This window comes from Elephas maximus, chromosome 6, assembly GCF_024166365.1.
Source record: "Elephas maximus indicus isolate mEleMax1 chromosome 6, mEleMax1 primary haplotype, whole genome shotgun sequence".
Taxonomy (NCBI): domain Eukaryota; kingdom Metazoa; phylum Chordata; class Mammalia; order Proboscidea; family Elephantidae; genus Elephas; species Elephas maximus.
The window spans coordinates 71,402,400-71,420,880 of NC_064824.1; the positions used below are offsets into that span (position 1 = coordinate 71,402,400).

Here is an 18,481-nt window from a genome sequence, read left to right on the forward strand (position 1 = left end):
CCAAAGTCCATTAATTGGGGAGACAGTCACTTAAACAAATGATGCTGGCATAACTGGATATCTATCTGCAAAAAAAAAGAAACAAGACCCATATCTCACACCATGCACAAAAAGTAACTCAAAATGGATCAAAAACCTAAATATAAAATCTAAAGCGGTAAAGTTTATGGAAGAAAAAATACAGACAATGCTAGGAGCCCTAATACATGGCATAAGCAGAATACAAAACTTACTAACAATGCACAAACACCAGAAGAGAAACTAGACAACTGGGAGCTCCTAAAAATCAAATACATACTCATCCAAAGACTTCACCAAAAGAGTAAAAAGACAACCTACAAACTAGGAAAAATTTTTTGCCCATGACAAATCCAGTCAGCTTCTAATCTCTAAAATCTGTAAGATACTGCAAAATCTCAACAACAAAAAGACAAATAACCCAATTAAAAAATGGGCAAAGGCTATAAACAGACACTTTACCAAAGAAGACATTCAGGCGGCTAACAGGTACATGAGGAAATGATCATGATCATTAGCCATTAGAGAAATGCAAATCAAAACCACATTGAGATTCCATCTCACCCCAACAAGGCTGGCATTAATCCCCAAAACACAAAATAATCAATGTTGGAGAGGTTTGGAGAGACTGGAACACCACTTTGGAAATCGACTTGACACTTCCTTAAAAAGCTAGAAATAGAAGTACTATACGATCCAGCAATCCTACTCCTTGGAATATATCCTAGTGAAATAAGAGCCGTCACACAAATAGATACATGCACACTCATGTTCATTGTAGCACTGTTCACAATAGCAAACAGATGAAAACAACCTAGGTGCCCATCAATGGACAAATGGATAAACAAATTATGGTATATTCACACAATGGAATACTACACAATGATAAAGAACAGTGATGAATCTGCAAAACATCTCATAACATGGGTGAATCTGGAAGGCATTATGCTGAGTGAAATTAGTCAGTTGCAGAAGGACAAATATTGTATGAGACCACTATTATAAGAACTCAAGAAAAGGTTTAAACACAGTAGAAAACATTATTTGATGGTTAGGAGGTTAGGGAGTGAGAGAGAGAGAGATTCACTAACTATATAGTAGATAAGAATTATCTTAGGTGAAGGGAAGGACAACACACAATACAGGGAAAGTCAGCACAACTGGACTAAACCAAAAGCTAAGAAGTTTCCTGAATATAACCAAATACTTCGAAGGAGTGAGTAGCAGGGGCAGGGGGGATGGGGACCATGGTTCAGGGGACATCTAGGTCAATTGGCATAACAATGTGTGTTAAGAAAACCTTCTGCATCCCATTTTGGTGCGTGACCTCTGGGGTCTTAAAAGCTAGTAAACAGCCATCTAAGATGCATCAATTGGTCCCAACCTACCTGGAGCAAAGACGAATGAAGAACACCAAAGACACAAGGAAAATATGAGCCAAAGAGACAGAAAGGACCACATAAACCAGAGACTCCATCAGCCTGAGACCAGAAGAACTAGATGGTATCCAGCTACCACCAATGACTGCCCTGACAGGGAACACAACAGAGAGTCCCTGACAGAGCAGGAGAAAAGTGGGGTAGAGAACTCAAATTCTAGTAAAAAGACCAGACTTAATGGTCTCACTGAAGCTGGAGGGACCCCAGAAGGCATGGCCCCCAGACTCTCTGTCAGCCCAAAGCTGAAACCATTCCTGAAGCCAACTCAGATTAGACTGGACTATAAGACATAAAATGATACTTGGGAAGAGAATGCTTCTTAGCTGAAGTAGATACATGAGACTAAATGGGCAGCTCCTGTCCGGAGGTGAGAGAAGGCAAAAAGGGACAGGAGCTGGTTGAATGGACATGGGAAATTCGAGGTGGAAAGGAGGAGTGTGCTATCACATTACAGGGGTCACATAACAATATGTGTACAAATTTTTGTATAAGAAACTAACTTGAACTGTAAACTTTCACTTAAAGCACAATTAAAAAAAAAAAAAAGAAGTGAGGATGGCGAGACTTCATTCTGCTTACTTTGGACACATCAAAGGGAAAGACCAATCACTAGGAAAAGACATCATGTTTGGTAAAGCAGAGTGTCAGCAAAAACAAGGGAAACCCTCAATGAGATGGATTGGCACAATAGCTGCAACAACGGGCTCAAACATACCAATGATCTTCAGGATGGTGCAGGACTGGACAACGTTTCACGTTATACATAAGGTTACCAAGAGTCAGGACCAATTCAAGGGCAACTAGCAACAACAACAAAACAACATTTCTACAGTGAACATATAGCATGAACATTATAGAACAATAGAAAATTGTTGAGGCAGCCTTGAAGTTATGACAGTCAACTTAGCAGAAACTGGGTCTTTCTCAGCTTGAATGTTTTGGGCTTAGAATGATTACAATTATTATCATTTTCTACCTCTGGCAGACACCGTGGTAAGTACTTTGCAAAACATTTTTCTCATGTAATTGTTTCAACCTAACACAATAGAGAGTATTATCCCTGTATCACTCCAATGAGGAAACTGAGGAACAGAGAGGGGAGGTCTTCAGCTAGTAAAGGGCAAATCTAATCTCTCTCACTTCCAAGTCCAAGGGCTTACCCACTGTGTCATACTGCCTCTTTTAGGAAAGTATCATTGTCTCACAAAATAGGTACATTGGTAATGAAAAAGCATTTTCTTGGTCAGTTTTTACTACAGTGCCATTATTTTTGTTTCATGGGGAAAGTGCCTTGTGTTTTATAATCTTTTCCTTTTGGCACAAAAGGAAAGTGACTTCCAGCATCTTGGGCAACTTAATACACTCCCCACGTGGCAGCAACCCTTTTTAATGAAATATTCAGCTGCATAGAGTTTATTATTATAACTCATAAGCTCACCTGTCAGGAATATAGATTTTCAAATTGCCAAGGAATAAAGTATCAAATCACCCAGCAGTTTTCTCACCGAGATTTTTTTGAGACTTCTTGTCATAAAAACTCAAAAGCAGGGTTCTGAAGCAACTATCTGGGGAGACATCCGTTCCTTGTGAGTGCCCAACAGTCACAGGCTTTGTCCATCTGGCCTTATTCCCCCCTGTCCCCAGTGAGGCAAAAGAAATCTGGTTGAAGCTGGTGTCTCCTGTGTCTGAAATGATAACCTGCCTTAGATAAGAGATTGAGGTTAGGGGAGAAGGAATGGAAACAGCACCCTATCTTTCCCAACACCCTGGCTACGCAGACCCATGAATGGGGGTCAGACTTCCAGATACGAGCCACCCCCCTTTCAAATGACCATCACTTCCAGTTTCCTCTTTAGAGGTATTTCGAAGTGGCAAAGGAACCAGGAAGAGAAAATGAGGGGAACATTTTGAAGAGGTGGAAGTAGAACTAACTGCCCCCATCAAAGTGGAAGGTTATCCAAAATGCAAATCAGTTGCCAGCAAGTTCATTCTGAATTGACTCATGGTAACCCTAGGTGTTTCAACTATGCTCCATAAAGTAGATTGCCAGGCCTTTCTTCCGAATCAAAACGTCAACCTTTCAGTTAGTAGCCAAGCATTTAACCCTTTACTACACTCAGGACTCCTGGGAAGTTATCACTGGGGGCCTTTTCCCTTCCACCTCTCTGCAGCTCCTCCTTCCACACTTGTCATTGTTGGCACCTGTTCCCTTTCCCACTCACCACCAAAAGAAATCCAATCAATAGTTCAGCTTTTCCAGCTATTTCATCTACAGGTTAAAAAGCTTGCTTTTTACATATGCTTGTCGCTTGTATTGTGCTTTTAGGTCTTTATAAGATTCCTTATAAAATGTTGCATTTAATAAACTTAATTGAATCTCCAGGCCCTTTCTCAGAGCAGTATAAATATCAAAAACTGTCAAATAGGGTTTTTTTTTCTGTTGTGTAATATTTATAAATGGATAGATAAACATGAATAAAACAACAGGGCACAAAGGAAAGGAATTTGTAAGGAAGTAAAAACCCAACACTTTTTGTAAATTTTACCACAGCTAAAAGGAGCACATCTCTTTACTGTGCCATATCTACTATTTATTAAAAATTCAGTGTAGGGAAGTTCATTTCCCATAAACAACTTTTTTTTTTTTTTTTTGGCGGGGGAGGAGGGGAAGAGATAATTACATGTACATGTGTTTGTGTGCCTAAGTACATAAGCTTGCAGGGGTAGGATTCTGTAAGAAATACAAGTTTTACTTGACAACGGAGAAGCAAACACAGTTCAGAATTTTACAACTACATAACTTGTGCAGATTTCTAATTACAGAGTAGGGCCAATGCTTTGTCAGGCGGGTCTGGCAGCCTCGCATAGAACTAGAGCAAATGGGAAATGGGAGAAGTGCTGCGTACATGCTTGTTGATGGACTGATGGCCACATATAGACAGTGGCAGGCCAGGAAATGGCGAACAACTGGAGAAAACTGCCCTGATTTGTAGCATTTGCAGATTTCCGTGGTGTAAATACGCCCCCCCCCCCCCCGCCCCTTGCCAATTTCACATTACCAACCCAACGTTGCTCAACTTGTAGTTGGGAAGAGATGTGTGCGGTTGGTTCGTGGGAGCTGACTCCAGCACACTATTGGATCATTCTTGATTTTCTTAATCAAGATTATCAATTCCTTTTAAAATAGAGAATAGGGCTGAAGTATACATGACAAAACATAGGCTTGAATAAAGTATAAATACATCTCTGTTGTTTACCAGCTGTAATAATATGTGTGATTAGCTCAAAGAGATCTCAGGTGTCCTAATGAATCCACTGTTGGCTTGGGTTTCCTTGGGCAGCCATTGTCTCATATGGATACACTGACCATAATACCCATAGGGTTTTCAAATCTGTAAATCTCTACAGAAACAGACTGCCACATCTTTCTCCCGCGGAGCTGCTGGTGGTTTCGAACCACCAACCTTTCGGTTAGCAGTCAATTGCTTTAACCATTGCTTCAGCGGGGCCCTTGACCAGAATACATGAATGAAAAATTGGGATACGAGCTCATGAAAAAGTAAAAATGTATTTATGGAGACAGAAGAACAAAATTTAAACTTGTGACTGTCTTGGAAAAATTATGAAACCATCATAGGTTGGTGGCTTCATGATGACAGCCACAGTTGTTCACATTAACAGAGGAGATCTTTGCTTTTAAAAGCAGGTGTTCAGAAGTCCCTGGGGATCTGCAGGGTCTGCAGGGACAGAATGCTGGTGCTCACGGTGACTTGTAGTTTCCGAATCAAAGCTTAGTTCTTGAAGTCTGACAACTCTAAAAGGGACAGATCATTTGAAATGAAATTCAAAGCATTATGTTGGAAAGTCAAGAATGTATGATAATTATATCAATCCTGGACATTAGGGTTTGGGTTGTGAATTGCTCAAGTGGTAGACAATGCCGGTTACCTAGAACAATTTATTTTTTAAAACTGTATTTCTTAGAGTCACCTCTAGGGTCATAGTAGGTAGGAGAAGAGGAAATGAGCAGGTAGTACAGCTGTTTTTATATATTGAGGGTCCTGGGTAAAAGTTTATTTGCAACAAATTTTCTAATATTAAAAAAAAAATGTTTTTAAACAGTAATTAGATAAACCAGACCACCTTCTGTATTGGTTAAGAAACCCAGTCTGAGATAGAACAGATTCTTAAGTTTTCAAAAATCGATAGCAAGGCTTACTATTCTTTTTGTCCAGGATGAATCCCTGGTATCTTCCAGTTTCAAATAGAGAGAGAAAGAAAAGAACGAAAAAAAGAAAAACCCCTTTCCAAACATGTCAGCTAACATTTGAACCATTTTAGGCAAAGTCTGTAATGCATCATATTAAAGTAGGTCTCACTTGATTTGTTTCACTTTATTTTACCATCATCCCTAAAGTCCCCTTTTGATACATAACTCACATAACAACCCCCCAATAAGGCACTACAACAACCTTATCTCCGCTGGTGTCTAGTTGGCGCACCAATCTGCCCTGACCTTAGACACAAGCCATTGTTAAGGGTATAACGCATTTACATATTTTGCAATAAAACATCAGTTATTTGCATTACTGTGTCAAGTTTTATTTGATTCTTTCACCTAAAAATGACTCATTTTCCTTTCTTGTATTTTAAAAACCAACTACTCTAAGCTTGTTTGAGAATAATCAAAAATTGCCCATTTAGCTAGAAGTCATTTTCTTTTCAAAAGGCAAATGTTATTTAATCTTTCAGCTGTTCATTGTGCCATCATAAATACTTTCTTTTCAGCACAGTTGTGGGGACTGAAATGAGCCCACTAATTGCCTCCCATTTCGACTGACATGTGGTGGTTTAGTGGAAAGAGAACACAGCAGGGAGAAGGAAATAGGAGGCTGAGAAAATGAGAGCTAATTATTTTCACTGCCTCATGTCAGGCTCTGTGTCAGCCTTGTTTTTACAAACTGGAAGGTTTAGCACTAAATAAAACAAACTGGCGTCATGTTTTTATATACTGGCAGTGTCATGGAAGCAGCTGCACAGCCCAAAGACAATATAATGCCTGCGTTCGCATGGACACCATCTGACAGACACTGTGAGCCACGACTAATGAGGATATCACAGTGGCGCCAAGTGAAAGGTGCTGAATTATGTATGATTCTTCATCAGTACAGCAATAGTCCTGTACATCATTATGAGACATTGTTTTGCTGAAGAGATTAAAACATTCTTAGTTCCAGACCCTGCAACCTATACGCACTGAAAGAGGTTATTAATGGAATTTTTAGGGAGAGTTTCTTGTGGATTTCTTTGCGGTTGAAAACCAAATCTCATGGGACAAAGCCACAGTAGGTCATGACATGGTACAGATAAAGAAGAGAAGCAAATCAACCGTATTTGTATTATCTTCCTTTTAAAGACAGCATAATAAAATATAATGTAGCGGGGTTATACATAATGATAAATAACCCAGGTGCTATCAAGGGATGTTCAACTCTCCTGCCTTTAAAACAGCAGGTTTCGGCAGCTGAGCTAGATAATAGCAAAGCCTGTGAAGGAGCCTTCGGAGGCCTAAATCATCAACATCTTACTACTTTTAATACCAGCAGGACCAACATTTTTATCGTATTTTTATTTCATCTTGCATTACTTCTTACATTTCACAGCAGTCAGTGGCCTGCTATGAGGCTATTTCCTTTTTTTTTTTTTTTCCCATCTTCAGTCTTAAAAAGTTTATTCCAACCTCTGGGTGTTATGTCTTGGAATGTTTCCTCAATACAGACCTTTTTCCAGATTGAGGGGCCTCTTCACTAGGACCCTGAGCATTGTCTGGTCATTTTACTCATTTTCCGTTGATTTGGGGGAGGGGTGGAGTGGTGGTGGAGATTTTAAAAAACCAATGTCTCTACAATTAGATTTGGCACACGCAGGACTTGAGCTCCTGTCCCAGCACAGCTGAGTGACCTTGCTGCACAAGTCCCCATATTTGCTGAACCTCAGTCTCCTCATCTGTAAAATAGGGGCAGAACTATCTATAACAGGGTAAGGCTGTGAGGAATAAATAATGTGGATAAATTTCAAGAACATGCTGAGCCAAAGCACGAGACAAATAAGAGTACATTCTAAGGTTCCAATTTTGTTTAGGTTTTAGAACAGGCAAGATCAATCTATGGTGATAGAAATCGCAACAGGGGGTGCCTCTTGTTGTGAAGGCTGGATTGACTGGGAAAGGGCAGGAAGGAACTTTCTGGGGTAATGGAAATATCTTGCTTGTTTTGGTGGTTACACAGGTAATTACATTTCTCAAAACTCATTGATGCACATAAGATCTGTATATTTTATTATACGCAAATTATACCTCAATTTTAAAAAAGTATTTAAAAAAATTTTAATATCTCTAAGCTTCAGGGAGGAGCCCTGGTGACACAGTGGTTAAGAGCATGGCTGCTAACCAAAGTGTCGGCAGCTTGAATCCACCAGCCAACCCTTAGAAACCCTATGGGGTAGTTCTACTCTGTCCTCTAAGGTTGCTATGAGTTGGAATCAGTTGGATGGCAATGGATTTGGTTTTTTGGTTTCAAGGTTCAGGGAAAGGTGATGCATAGAAGCCTGAAAACCTAATTTTGGGGTCTGTTTCCTTCTGGAATATTCTGGATAATCTTGGCCTTAGGTTTTTTTTTGAGACTCATCTGTAGCGTTCATATTGGCAGTAAACTTTTCCTAGAAAGAGAGAGAGATTGTCGTCTTTGAATTGCCCAGAACTTAAACAAAACAGTATTTGAAGTTTAATGTTTGTGCTATCTATAATCCCTTTTTCTGTTTGGAAAGTTTACCTCTATCTCAATCCTTCCTTCCTTTTCCTTTTCCTTCCTTCCTTCCTTTCATTCTTTTGAGACAGAGAGGAGATGTCTATTTTTAGTGTCACTTGTACTAGCTTAGAACTCCAAAGAATTTTAAACAACTTACAAAGTGCCATGGTGACTTCTCACAAAAGTTACTTATTTTGGCATTAATTGAGTGTTGTTTAGGATTTTATGCTCACAGTGTAAGAGTTTCTGTTTTACTTGGCCAGCAATCTTAATTCAGAAAAATGTTTCACATAATTGGCAAGCTGAAGCAGCCCAAATGGAATGCTTTCTCATCCTCCATTAACCACACACTTGCTCCTAAAATTACCCAGGTATTTCAGCAGCTGCCCAGATAAACGGTACATATCTTGGACAGACAACAAAATTGCCATATTTTTCATGAGTTTCAAATGTAAAAATTCCCTTCCTAGTTCCCAGAAAACCTTACAGGTTTCTTGTAGATTTGCATTGCTAGGCAGATTATCTAGCTAGTGAAAAGGTTCTTGTAACTATTTTAGCCCTAGCAAAAGAACTTCAGAGTGCCCAGTTCTGCCCCTGTACTAATTAGTACTTCCTATAAATGCGCATCAAGATATAAATTTGAACAGTGGAGAGGTTCTGTCGGATAGGAATCTAATTATGAAATAAAAAGGCATGATGGAAAGGACCTGGCCCCGTGATTTTGCTTCTGCAACTAGGCACGACTCAGTTATTCCTAGTTTGGAAAATGAGGGTCATGACTAGCCACAAAGCCACCAGCCTATGCAAAGGCTGGAGGAAAGTGTTATGACCCCAAATACTAAGCAGATAAATCAAGAAAAGGTGCTTTTTAGACAGTAGAAAGGTACCATTTACACTTTTAACAATGATATTTTTCAACAATGGAAGAAAGTTGGCCATGTTGGACTTAGGGGACTCAGTATTTCAATCTCTGCCATGGAGTCTTACAAAGGAATTCACCAGGAAAATTGGAGTACTTGCAATTTTTGCCTTTAATATTCACTTTTGGAGGATGAGATTCCCCTGTACTGTAATAGCTACTCATGCTAGCTTATAACAAGGGTTGTCTTGGTTCCCTAGTGCTTCTGCAGGACAAATACAGGAGCTAGAATCTGAATTCAGGGTGTCACCCTGGGGGAGGTCCTTCTTTGTCTATTGCGGCTTCTAGCAATCCTTGGAGTTCCTGGACTTGTAGATGCATCTACCTCCGGCGAAGATGGTGTCAGTCTTCCCATGTTTGTGTGCACCTGTCTCTGTCTATGCTGCTCCTTATATAACTCAGAAGTGATCCGGTTTTGGAGCCGCCCTGCACTGGCATGACTGAAACGGATTGAATTACATTAGATTGCATTATGGAAGGTGATTGCATTAGATTAGATTAGATTACATCCACACGTAGAGGGGTTAGGATTCCAACACACATTCTGGGGAGACACAGTTCAATCCAGAACAAAGGGTAAGTTTAGGATTCAGAAAAAATAAGGGGAGATCTGCTCTTCATAGCACCAAGAGACTGCCTTGGTTCAAATCTGAACTCTACCACTTGTTAGTTGTATGATCTCAGTCAAATTACCTAATTCCTCTATGCTTACCTATTTTCTCTATGCCTCAGTTTCCTCATCCAATATAAAGCTTTCTGGTTGTCAGTCACATTAAGCCATGTGTAACCTCAGACATCTGATGGTTCTTATTAGCAAAGACTGCATCAAGATCTGTTGAAGCAGGGAAGGGCAGAACTGGCGTTATATAATCTGTGTAAGAACATACAAGTTTATTCCTTCCATCTAGTTCATAAAGCCTGTCATTTTTATGTTGCCAGTTGGCTATACCTTCTTTTTATCAAAACTTATTATCAGTCCCTGGTACCAGAGCTATTCAGTGGCCCCTGAATCGCCAGGCTCCTGCCCCTGTGGGGTGCTCTGACCCAGCCTGCCTCTGGCGGGACCTACTGTAGACCACTCTTTGTGCCTTCCTGTCCATGAAAGCTCATCTACCTTCTATCTCATTCCTCTAGATCTCTGCTAGATGACAGACCAGATCACGAACAATTGGAACTGTTAGTGACCGATATTGGTAATATCAATAATTATTCCTTTTTGAGCTCCTAATTTGTCTCTAGCACAGTGCTGGGTACAAAAAAACCAAAAAACCAAACCCAATGCTGTTGATTCTGACTCCTAGCAACACTATAGAACAGGGTGGAACTGCCTCATACGGTTTCCAAGGCTGTGTTCTTTAGAGAAGCAGACTGCTACATCTTTCTCTGCGGAGCGGCTGGTGAGTTCGAACTGCTGACCTTTCAGTTAGCAGCCGAGCACTTAACCATTGCACCACCAGGCCTCCTCCAATGCTGGGTACCTGACTTATATTATCTAATTCAATTCTCACACAACACAACAAGCCACTGTGGATAAAGAACACTGAGGTTCAGAAAGGTTACATAACTTGGCTAAAGGTGGGAAAAAAAAATTTTTTTTAAAAGGTAGCAAAACTGGGAGTCAAGCCCAGGTAGTGGGCCTTTAAACCTATGACCTGTGAGCTATAATGTCCTGATATATAATCCTGTCTCCATATTGTTTCCATTTTAATAGGAACCATCAATGGCTTAAACCAAATAAGTGAATAACAGGGACATTTCAGACCACCAGGGAGGAAATGGTTTTGGAAAAGGAGTCCTTTGGGTCTCTATCAGATCTCTCAGAATACAAAGCTGTCTGCTTTTTATTTATGCCTGCCAAGATCGAGTTTTTCAGACATCCAAAGTGGTTCTGGAATATTTCTGACTCAAAAATCAGTACTCACATTTCTGTCACTCACATCAAGCCAAAATCAATAGTTCCCCCTGGTGAACATGAATGATTTTTAAATCTGAGCCCATGCAACTCACTGCTTGACCCTATCACTACCAGGTTACTGCAGAGTAAGTGCAATTGTGCATGTAAAACCCTTTATTCAGCTCATAGATATGTGGCATTTTTATTTTCAGTGACGTTATTGATAACTTAATCCATCTTATTTGGTTGGTTAAGAACACCTTAGGTAGCATCTTAATGTCTACAGTTATCCTATGAAATTTAATAACTCTTGTTTAAATTCTGATAGTTGTGGACAATTCTTATTGATGACTTATGACTCACTAGGTAGCAAAAACGATACCTTAGGTTAATCTGACATTGAGCAGAATTTAAAGGATTCCATTATGTTATTTGTGGATTAATTTTCTTAACTAGGCAACAATGAAATTATAGATGCTCTGAAAATACCTAGGAGTTATGTCAGGGCATTTCACAAATTAAGTTAATAATTTAGGTGAGCACTGCAGATTCTGTTTCTCACCCAGCTATGTAACAAGCACCGTCTACTTTTTTAATGAAATCGATAGTCTCCCCTGTCTTATAACGTCCTTGATTACAGTTTTATTGCTTCTGCAGCTGTCTTCTTTTAGGGCTCAGGTAGAAGGTTTTCTTTCAGATGAGAGAAAAAGAGCATTTAAAAAAAATCAAAGGTCTGGCATCTCATCTGGATCCCTGTTTCTCCAACTCGGGCTTTGGGGAGCGGAGAAGCAGTCACTGCAGGGAAGGGACGGTGCCATTTGCTTTTTTGGTTGTATTTTTATGTCTTCACTTGTCCTGCTCCCTCCTGCCAGCTCTCAGTATCTGGTCACATTTGTGGAGCTCTGCAAAACTGTTTAGTAAGACCATCCTTACTAAACATGAATGCTCCTTAGAAGCAAGGATGGCGAGACTAAGTCTCACATACTTTGGACCTGTTACCGGGAAGGATCAGTCCCTGGAGAAGGACATCATGCTTGGTAAAGTAGAGGGTCATTGAAAAAGAGGAAGACCCTCAACAAGATGGATTGACACAGTGGCTGCAATAATGGGCACAAGCATAGCAACAATTGTGAGGATGGCACAGGACTGTGCAATGTTTCGTTCTGTTGTGCATAGGGTCGCTATGAGTCGGAACTGACTTGACGGCACCTAACAACAACAGTAACAAGGCCATCCTGTGACTCCTCCTAATGCCATTCCCTGCTAGAGTATCTAAGGAGCCCTGGTGGAGCAATAGTTAAGCGCTCAGCTGCTAACCGAAAGGCTGGCAGTTTGAACCAACCCAATGGCTCCATGGGAGAAAGACCTGGTGATCTGCTTCCATAAAGATTACAGCCTAGAAACCCTGTGGGGCTGTTCTATTCTGTCACATGGAGTCACTCTGAGCTAAAAAATTGACTCGTTGGTACCCAACAACAACAGCATTAGAGTGTCTACCCCGACTTTGGAATTAGCCTTTTGCTGTTAAAATTTCACCTTCACCACTTATTGTTCATGAAGCCTTGGACAAGTTCTTAAGCTTCGTTTTTCTCATTCATTTAAAGAGAAAAGAATACCTAACTCGCAGGGTTATTATATAGATCGAATAAAAAAACATGGCTTAAATACCCAACAACATGCCCAAAGCATAGTAAGCACTGTCCTAGTGTCGGTGACCTCCAGGTCAGCCCTTCTCACACAGACCTCTCCTGAGAGCAGGCAGAGGAGGGTCTAATATGGGGCAACAGGTCATGGAGCCTTAGGTACTCAGGTTGTGAGATGGGCAACTGAAGCAGAGAGAGTCCGAGCATTCACACAGCTCAAGTCTATGTTTTGACTTAACTTAATTCCAAAACTTCACAGGCAAAAGAAACAGAACTAAGTAAACTCATCTTTTCTAAGGCTTTTATTTCAGCCACTGCGTTGAGGAGGCAATCCCTATTTCAGAGAAGAGCAATCATGACACCAAACAGTCATTATCTTGCCCAGTTATCTCAGGGTAGCAGTGGTTCTGACATAAAGAAAGACTGAGAGATTTGTCAATTCTGAGCAACAATATGACTTATGTCAGCCAAGAACTGGGTTTTCACTTTATTGAATAGACCTTTTCCTTCACTAATTGGCTCTCCATCTTGGGAATGTGGCTGGGCGAAGAGGGTCACTCCCCTCAAACATGGGCCCTGCTTCTTTCTGTGGCTCATCTAGAGGCTTTTCTAAAAGACCAGGCTCCCCCAGCTTCCTGTTGAAGCCGAACAAGTTCTCAACAGCCTCTTCGTTGATGCTCTTCTGTAAAAATTTTGTCTCAGCTTGTTCTAGGAAACATTCCAGGCCTACTCCTATGAGAGCATTTTCTAGCTTCAGCATGCAGGGTGCTCAGTGCATGATCCCTAATCTCTTCATTCTTGAAATAATAAAAGACGAAATGTAAATTTATAATCTAGGTATCAAATTTGGTACAAAGACATGGGTTTACTTTTCTTTTTAATTGCATACACAGCATTTATCCCCCAACATTTTTATTATTAAATCTGTCATATAGCAAAGTTGAAAGAATTTTACAGTGAACACCCAGGTATCCACCCCCTAGATTCAACCATTAACGTTTTATTATACTTGCTTTATGGCATATCCATCTATCTGTCCATTCCTTTAGCCATCCATCAACCCTTGTTTTTTTAAGGGTTTCAAAGCATAAAAGTAGACATCAGCACATTTCCTCCTAAATACTTCAGTATGCACATTATTAACTAGAGTTTAATAAGAAATGCATACGTTTTTATGAAAAAAAAAATTAAAGGGCCTAGCAAAAATTGGGCTCATCTAGCCACATAGGAACAATCAAGAGATGCTGAGTAGTAAGTAGCTTCCCCTTTAAGGCAATTGCTTAAGCGTACATTTGCTGAGCTTTGACAAAAGCATACACCTATGTAACCCAAACCCCTGGTGATAGAACATTACCACACCTAGAAAACTCCTTCATGCCCCTTCTCAGTCAATACCCATCTGCAGAAACGAATACTCTTATGATTCAGTTTTGTCTGTTCTAGAGTAGAATCCCTGGTATGTTCTTTCTTTGTGCATGCTGTTCTTTGTCTCAGTATATTTTTGAGATTTATTCATGTTGCTGCATTATCAGTACTTTGTTCCTTTGTATTGCTAAGAAGTATGCCATTCTATGAATACACCACAGTTTATCCATTCTCTTGTTGGTGGACACTTAAACTGTTTCCAGTTTTTTGCTATTATAATAAAGCTTCTAAGAATATTTTTATATGTCTTTTCATTTCTCTCGTGTAAATACCTAGAAGTGAAGTGTCTAGCTCATAGGATAGATGTATGTTTAGTTTTATAAGAATTGCCAAAACTTCTTCCAAAGTAACTGTACCATTTTACGCTCCCACCAAGAATGCATGAGAGTCCAGTTGCTCCACGTCCTGGCCAGCATTTGATATGATCAGTCTTAGCCATTATAGTGGGTGTGTAGTGGTATCTAACTGTGGTTTTAACTTACGTTCCCCTAATGACTAATGATGGAGAGCACTTTTTCATTACATGGAATTTTATTTGAAAATTTGATTAATATACCAGCATTTAAAAATCAAGAGTTATCACATAAGAATTCAGATTTCTATCTTTTCATGAAAAAAATTAGAGGACCGAGGAAGACTGGGTTCATATTCTCACACAGGAACAATCAAGAGAAGCTGAGTTGTGTCTAATCCTTTAAGGCGACTGGTCTTTAGTTCCCCCGGAGTCCCTTTCCCACGGTACTACTCCCCAGTAAGCTAGTTGTCAATTTTCATTCATCATCACATTCGTAGTGTTGTTGAACTGTTTCTTAAGCCTATGTCATTATCAATACTGGAAAAATGAAGGTAGATCAAGATGGCCTTATATTTCAAAATCAGTGGAAAGAATACATTTCTTTTTGGCTATGAAAAATATTCTTAACAATGTTTAGTATGTAAATTAAATGTGTCTATTTTGAAAGATTACGCCTTTAGGCTCTGTAATCAAACTGGCTAGCTTTACTCATTTTTATTATCTGTCTGGCCCCTTTAGGATTTTGAGTTTGCAACTCCTACAATAGAACACTTAAACGGATCAATTATATTTCAAGGCTGCACTAACTGGAGGTTATTTAGATACACAATGGGATCTAATTTCATGCCCTTTTATTGAATATGGAAGAAAAAAAACAGTCCAATAATACTTCATTTAGAATACTTCATATGTTATAAAACATTGAGATTTTAAAAAAAAAATTTTTCTCTTTCTCAAATTCTATGATTTTGCTTTTAATTCCAGGACTGTAAGTGGAAAATGTATATGGAGATAGATGGGGATGAAATTGCAATAACCTACATAAAAGACGTGACATTCAACATGAACCTACCTGATGCAGAGATTTTAAAGATGACAAAGGTAGGGTTCTATTTACGGCTTAAAAGCTTTTTTGAATTCACAGATATCAAACAAAGACATTAAAATACCCCAGCAGTGTGCTTTTGTGCTTGTCGATGCTCACATCAGCTCAGCCTCAAGCTGGCTGTTGAAAGGCACATTTTATTTAGCAGATTGAGATCACAATAGTTTTTTTGTTAAAATTCCACTTACACTGTGCAAACTACAAAGCATTGCAAAAAAGTATCGTTTAATTTTTTTTTTTAATTTTCTTCTACATTTCTTTATGCTTATTCTGTTGTTACTTAGAGGAAAGAAAAAATGCTAATGATAAAAATATTTACATCGAACTTGCGGTCATTTAAACTTTGAAACGATTAGGAGGAGGAAGGAAGACTTTCTTGGCTGTATCCCGTTTCTTGGAGGACTGAGATAAGGTTATTCATAAGGCACATGTTGAAGTCTTGATGGCTTCCTTGAGTTCACCCCTAAGGATTCCCTGAGTGACCAGAAAGGAGCATGGTACTAACTTAGAGTCAATGGTAGAAGTGTGTCAAAATACTGAAGAAAGGCTTATAGAAATGCTAGCTTGTTCCTCAAAATGGAAAAATTTCAATTCTCTTCCAATCATACCAAAATAAATACATATGAGGATTTGTCAAAGGTTAGCAACCTCAGGTAAATAACCATGATGTCTGTAGGACTGTCAACCTAAACCTCACATAATCTATTAACCCTAGTACATTATTAACTGTGTATTTGGTTTCATTGAAGGAAATGGGTTTCATACCAAAGAAGAACCAGGGCACAAACACAAGTGGGGAGGTAACAAGATTCTTCAAAGCCAGAGCATTAGACTTGTAAATGTGTTCTTTCACAGGCATAAGATTTTTAAATACCCAAGTCCTTTCAATTTATAAATGGATTCATCAAGTAGATTGATTTGATATTCTTTGTTGGATTCCCCTTTGTAACTTGGGGTTATTCCAATGGCATTATTTATTTGTAAAGGTTATAATTTGGTTTTAACTTTTCCTTATTTCTTTGGACATACTGTTTGATGCCCTGAATACTAGACAGATATTTTATTTTCTTTTTCCTCGCAACCTGTGATGTCTCTGGTGCAGCAGTTGTTCATCGCTGCAAGGCCCAAGTCATTGCCTATTCAAAGAAAGTAGTTGCTCATGGCAAAAACAGTAGGGTGGGATTATAAGACTGAATACAGGTGTTTCTGCTATAATGCCATGTATGCCTTCTTGAGAAACCACATTGGCTGCAAAATCACACACCAAAACTAACAGGGCTTAAGGGAGAAAGAGGATTGAGGAAGGCCACTCAAAATCTATAGAATTTTTTAACTAGAACACCGATAGAAACAATAACGATCCTTATTTAAAAACTGAATAAGTAACCCAGTTAAATCTCCACTGCGTTTGCTTTGTACCTAGCATCACAGCCAGCCATTCCTTTGTAGCCTTAAAGCCAGAGTGGGGGTCAGGAGGAGAGGAGAGTGGAGATGCACTTCTAATAGAGATCATTCTCATCAAAATTGAAAATAGGATCCAAGTAGTAGCATCTTCATTAATCCTGGCAAAATGTCTCCACAGCTTCTTCAGTTGCATCTACAGCTTCACCGGATAGTGGAAAGCAGAGTGGCTATAAGCTGCTAAACTAGCCTCTGCTCACACTCAAGGAAGGCACTTCTAGGTCTTCTTGTATCGCTAAGGCTTTCTCTTAATCGTGAGAAAGCTTTCTGCTGATGCTTCAAAACACTAGCACTTTGAGAACAATCAGACGTGAACCAACATGATTTTCCTGATAATCTGGCGTTATTTCCCTATTTACCTCTATTACCCTATTTTGTATGGGGAATTGGCCTCAAAGATAAATACAGTGTAGCACAGCAGATTGTACTATGACACTATACCATCCTCGCTTTTGTTTTCAGCCCCCATTTGTAATGGAGAAGTGGATTGTAGGAATAGCAGACAATCAGACTGTGGAGTGCACTGTCACATACGAGGTAAGTTCTGGGGAAAGATGGCTGGTAGCTTCAGTGTCAGTTTCTCTGTAGGTATTTATTTGCTCCCTCAGAGAGTTTAGAACTTATGGGAAGTGAGGTTATTTAACCAACATGAATATGAGAAGATAAATATAACTATTCTAAGAAAGTTCTGGGAAGGAAAGAGACCCAAACCAACCAAACTGACTGCAATCAAGTCAATTTCGCTCATAGTAGAACTGCCCCATAGGGTTTCTAAGACTATAAATCTTTATGGAAGCAGACTGCCACATCTTTCTTCCACAGAGCAGCTGGTGGGTTCAAACCACCAACCATTTGGTTAGCAGCCAAGTGCTTTAACCACTGCACCACCAGGGTTCTTGAAGGAAAGAGAATGGGATAAAATTACCTAGATAGAGATTCATTAATCAATCACTGATTGAGCACCTTCCACAAACCATGTAATGTGTTAGGTACTGGGAGCACCAAACAGTGACCAGAAGAGACCTTTGCCTTCTTGGTGTTTAGAGTTTAGAGGTGAGAGTAGATCCCTGATTCTCCAACAGGACAAAGCACAACCCCACTATGGCCTGGGGCATTATTAAGAGCAGATTCCGTGTTACGATATTTTTTATATGGAAAAATAGAAATCCTATACTTTTTTTTAAAAAATACGCTATAAAATTTAAATTCATTCATTTAGCAAACGTACTGCCAGATACTGTTCTAGGTACAGATGATAAAGCTGTGATTATGGTGGACAAGGCCTATACTCTCTTGATGCTTATGTTCCAGTAGGGGGAAATAGATAAGAAATAGACAATGTCTAAAAAAAGACAATGTCAGAGAGTGATAAATGGTAACTGAAAAGCAGTGTGACTCACGTGTAAGACTGGGTGGTCATGGAAGGCCTGACTGTCCCAGGGAACAGCAAAGGAACAGCCAGTGCAAGTCCCTGAA

The 18,481-nt window shown here is 39.5% G+C and overlaps 1 protein-coding gene across 4 annotated transcripts in view; it reads left to right on the forward strand.

Moving 5' to 3' along the window:
• The window catches only part of MAP3K20 (mitogen-activated protein kinase kinase kinase 20), a 212,503-nt gene that overhangs the window by 170,787 nt on the left and 23,235 nt on the right, over positions 1-18,481 (forward strand). For all 4 annotated transcript variants that reach the window (XM_049887458.1, XM_049887460.1, XM_049887461.1 and 1 more), the window contains exons 17-18: positions 15,424-15,540; positions 17,468-17,542. In XM_049887458.1, coding sequence (XP_049743415.1) covers positions 15,424-15,540; positions 17,468-17,542 — 192 coding nt within the window. The remainder of the gene's footprint in view (positions 1-15,423; positions 15,541-17,467; positions 17,543-18,481) is intronic.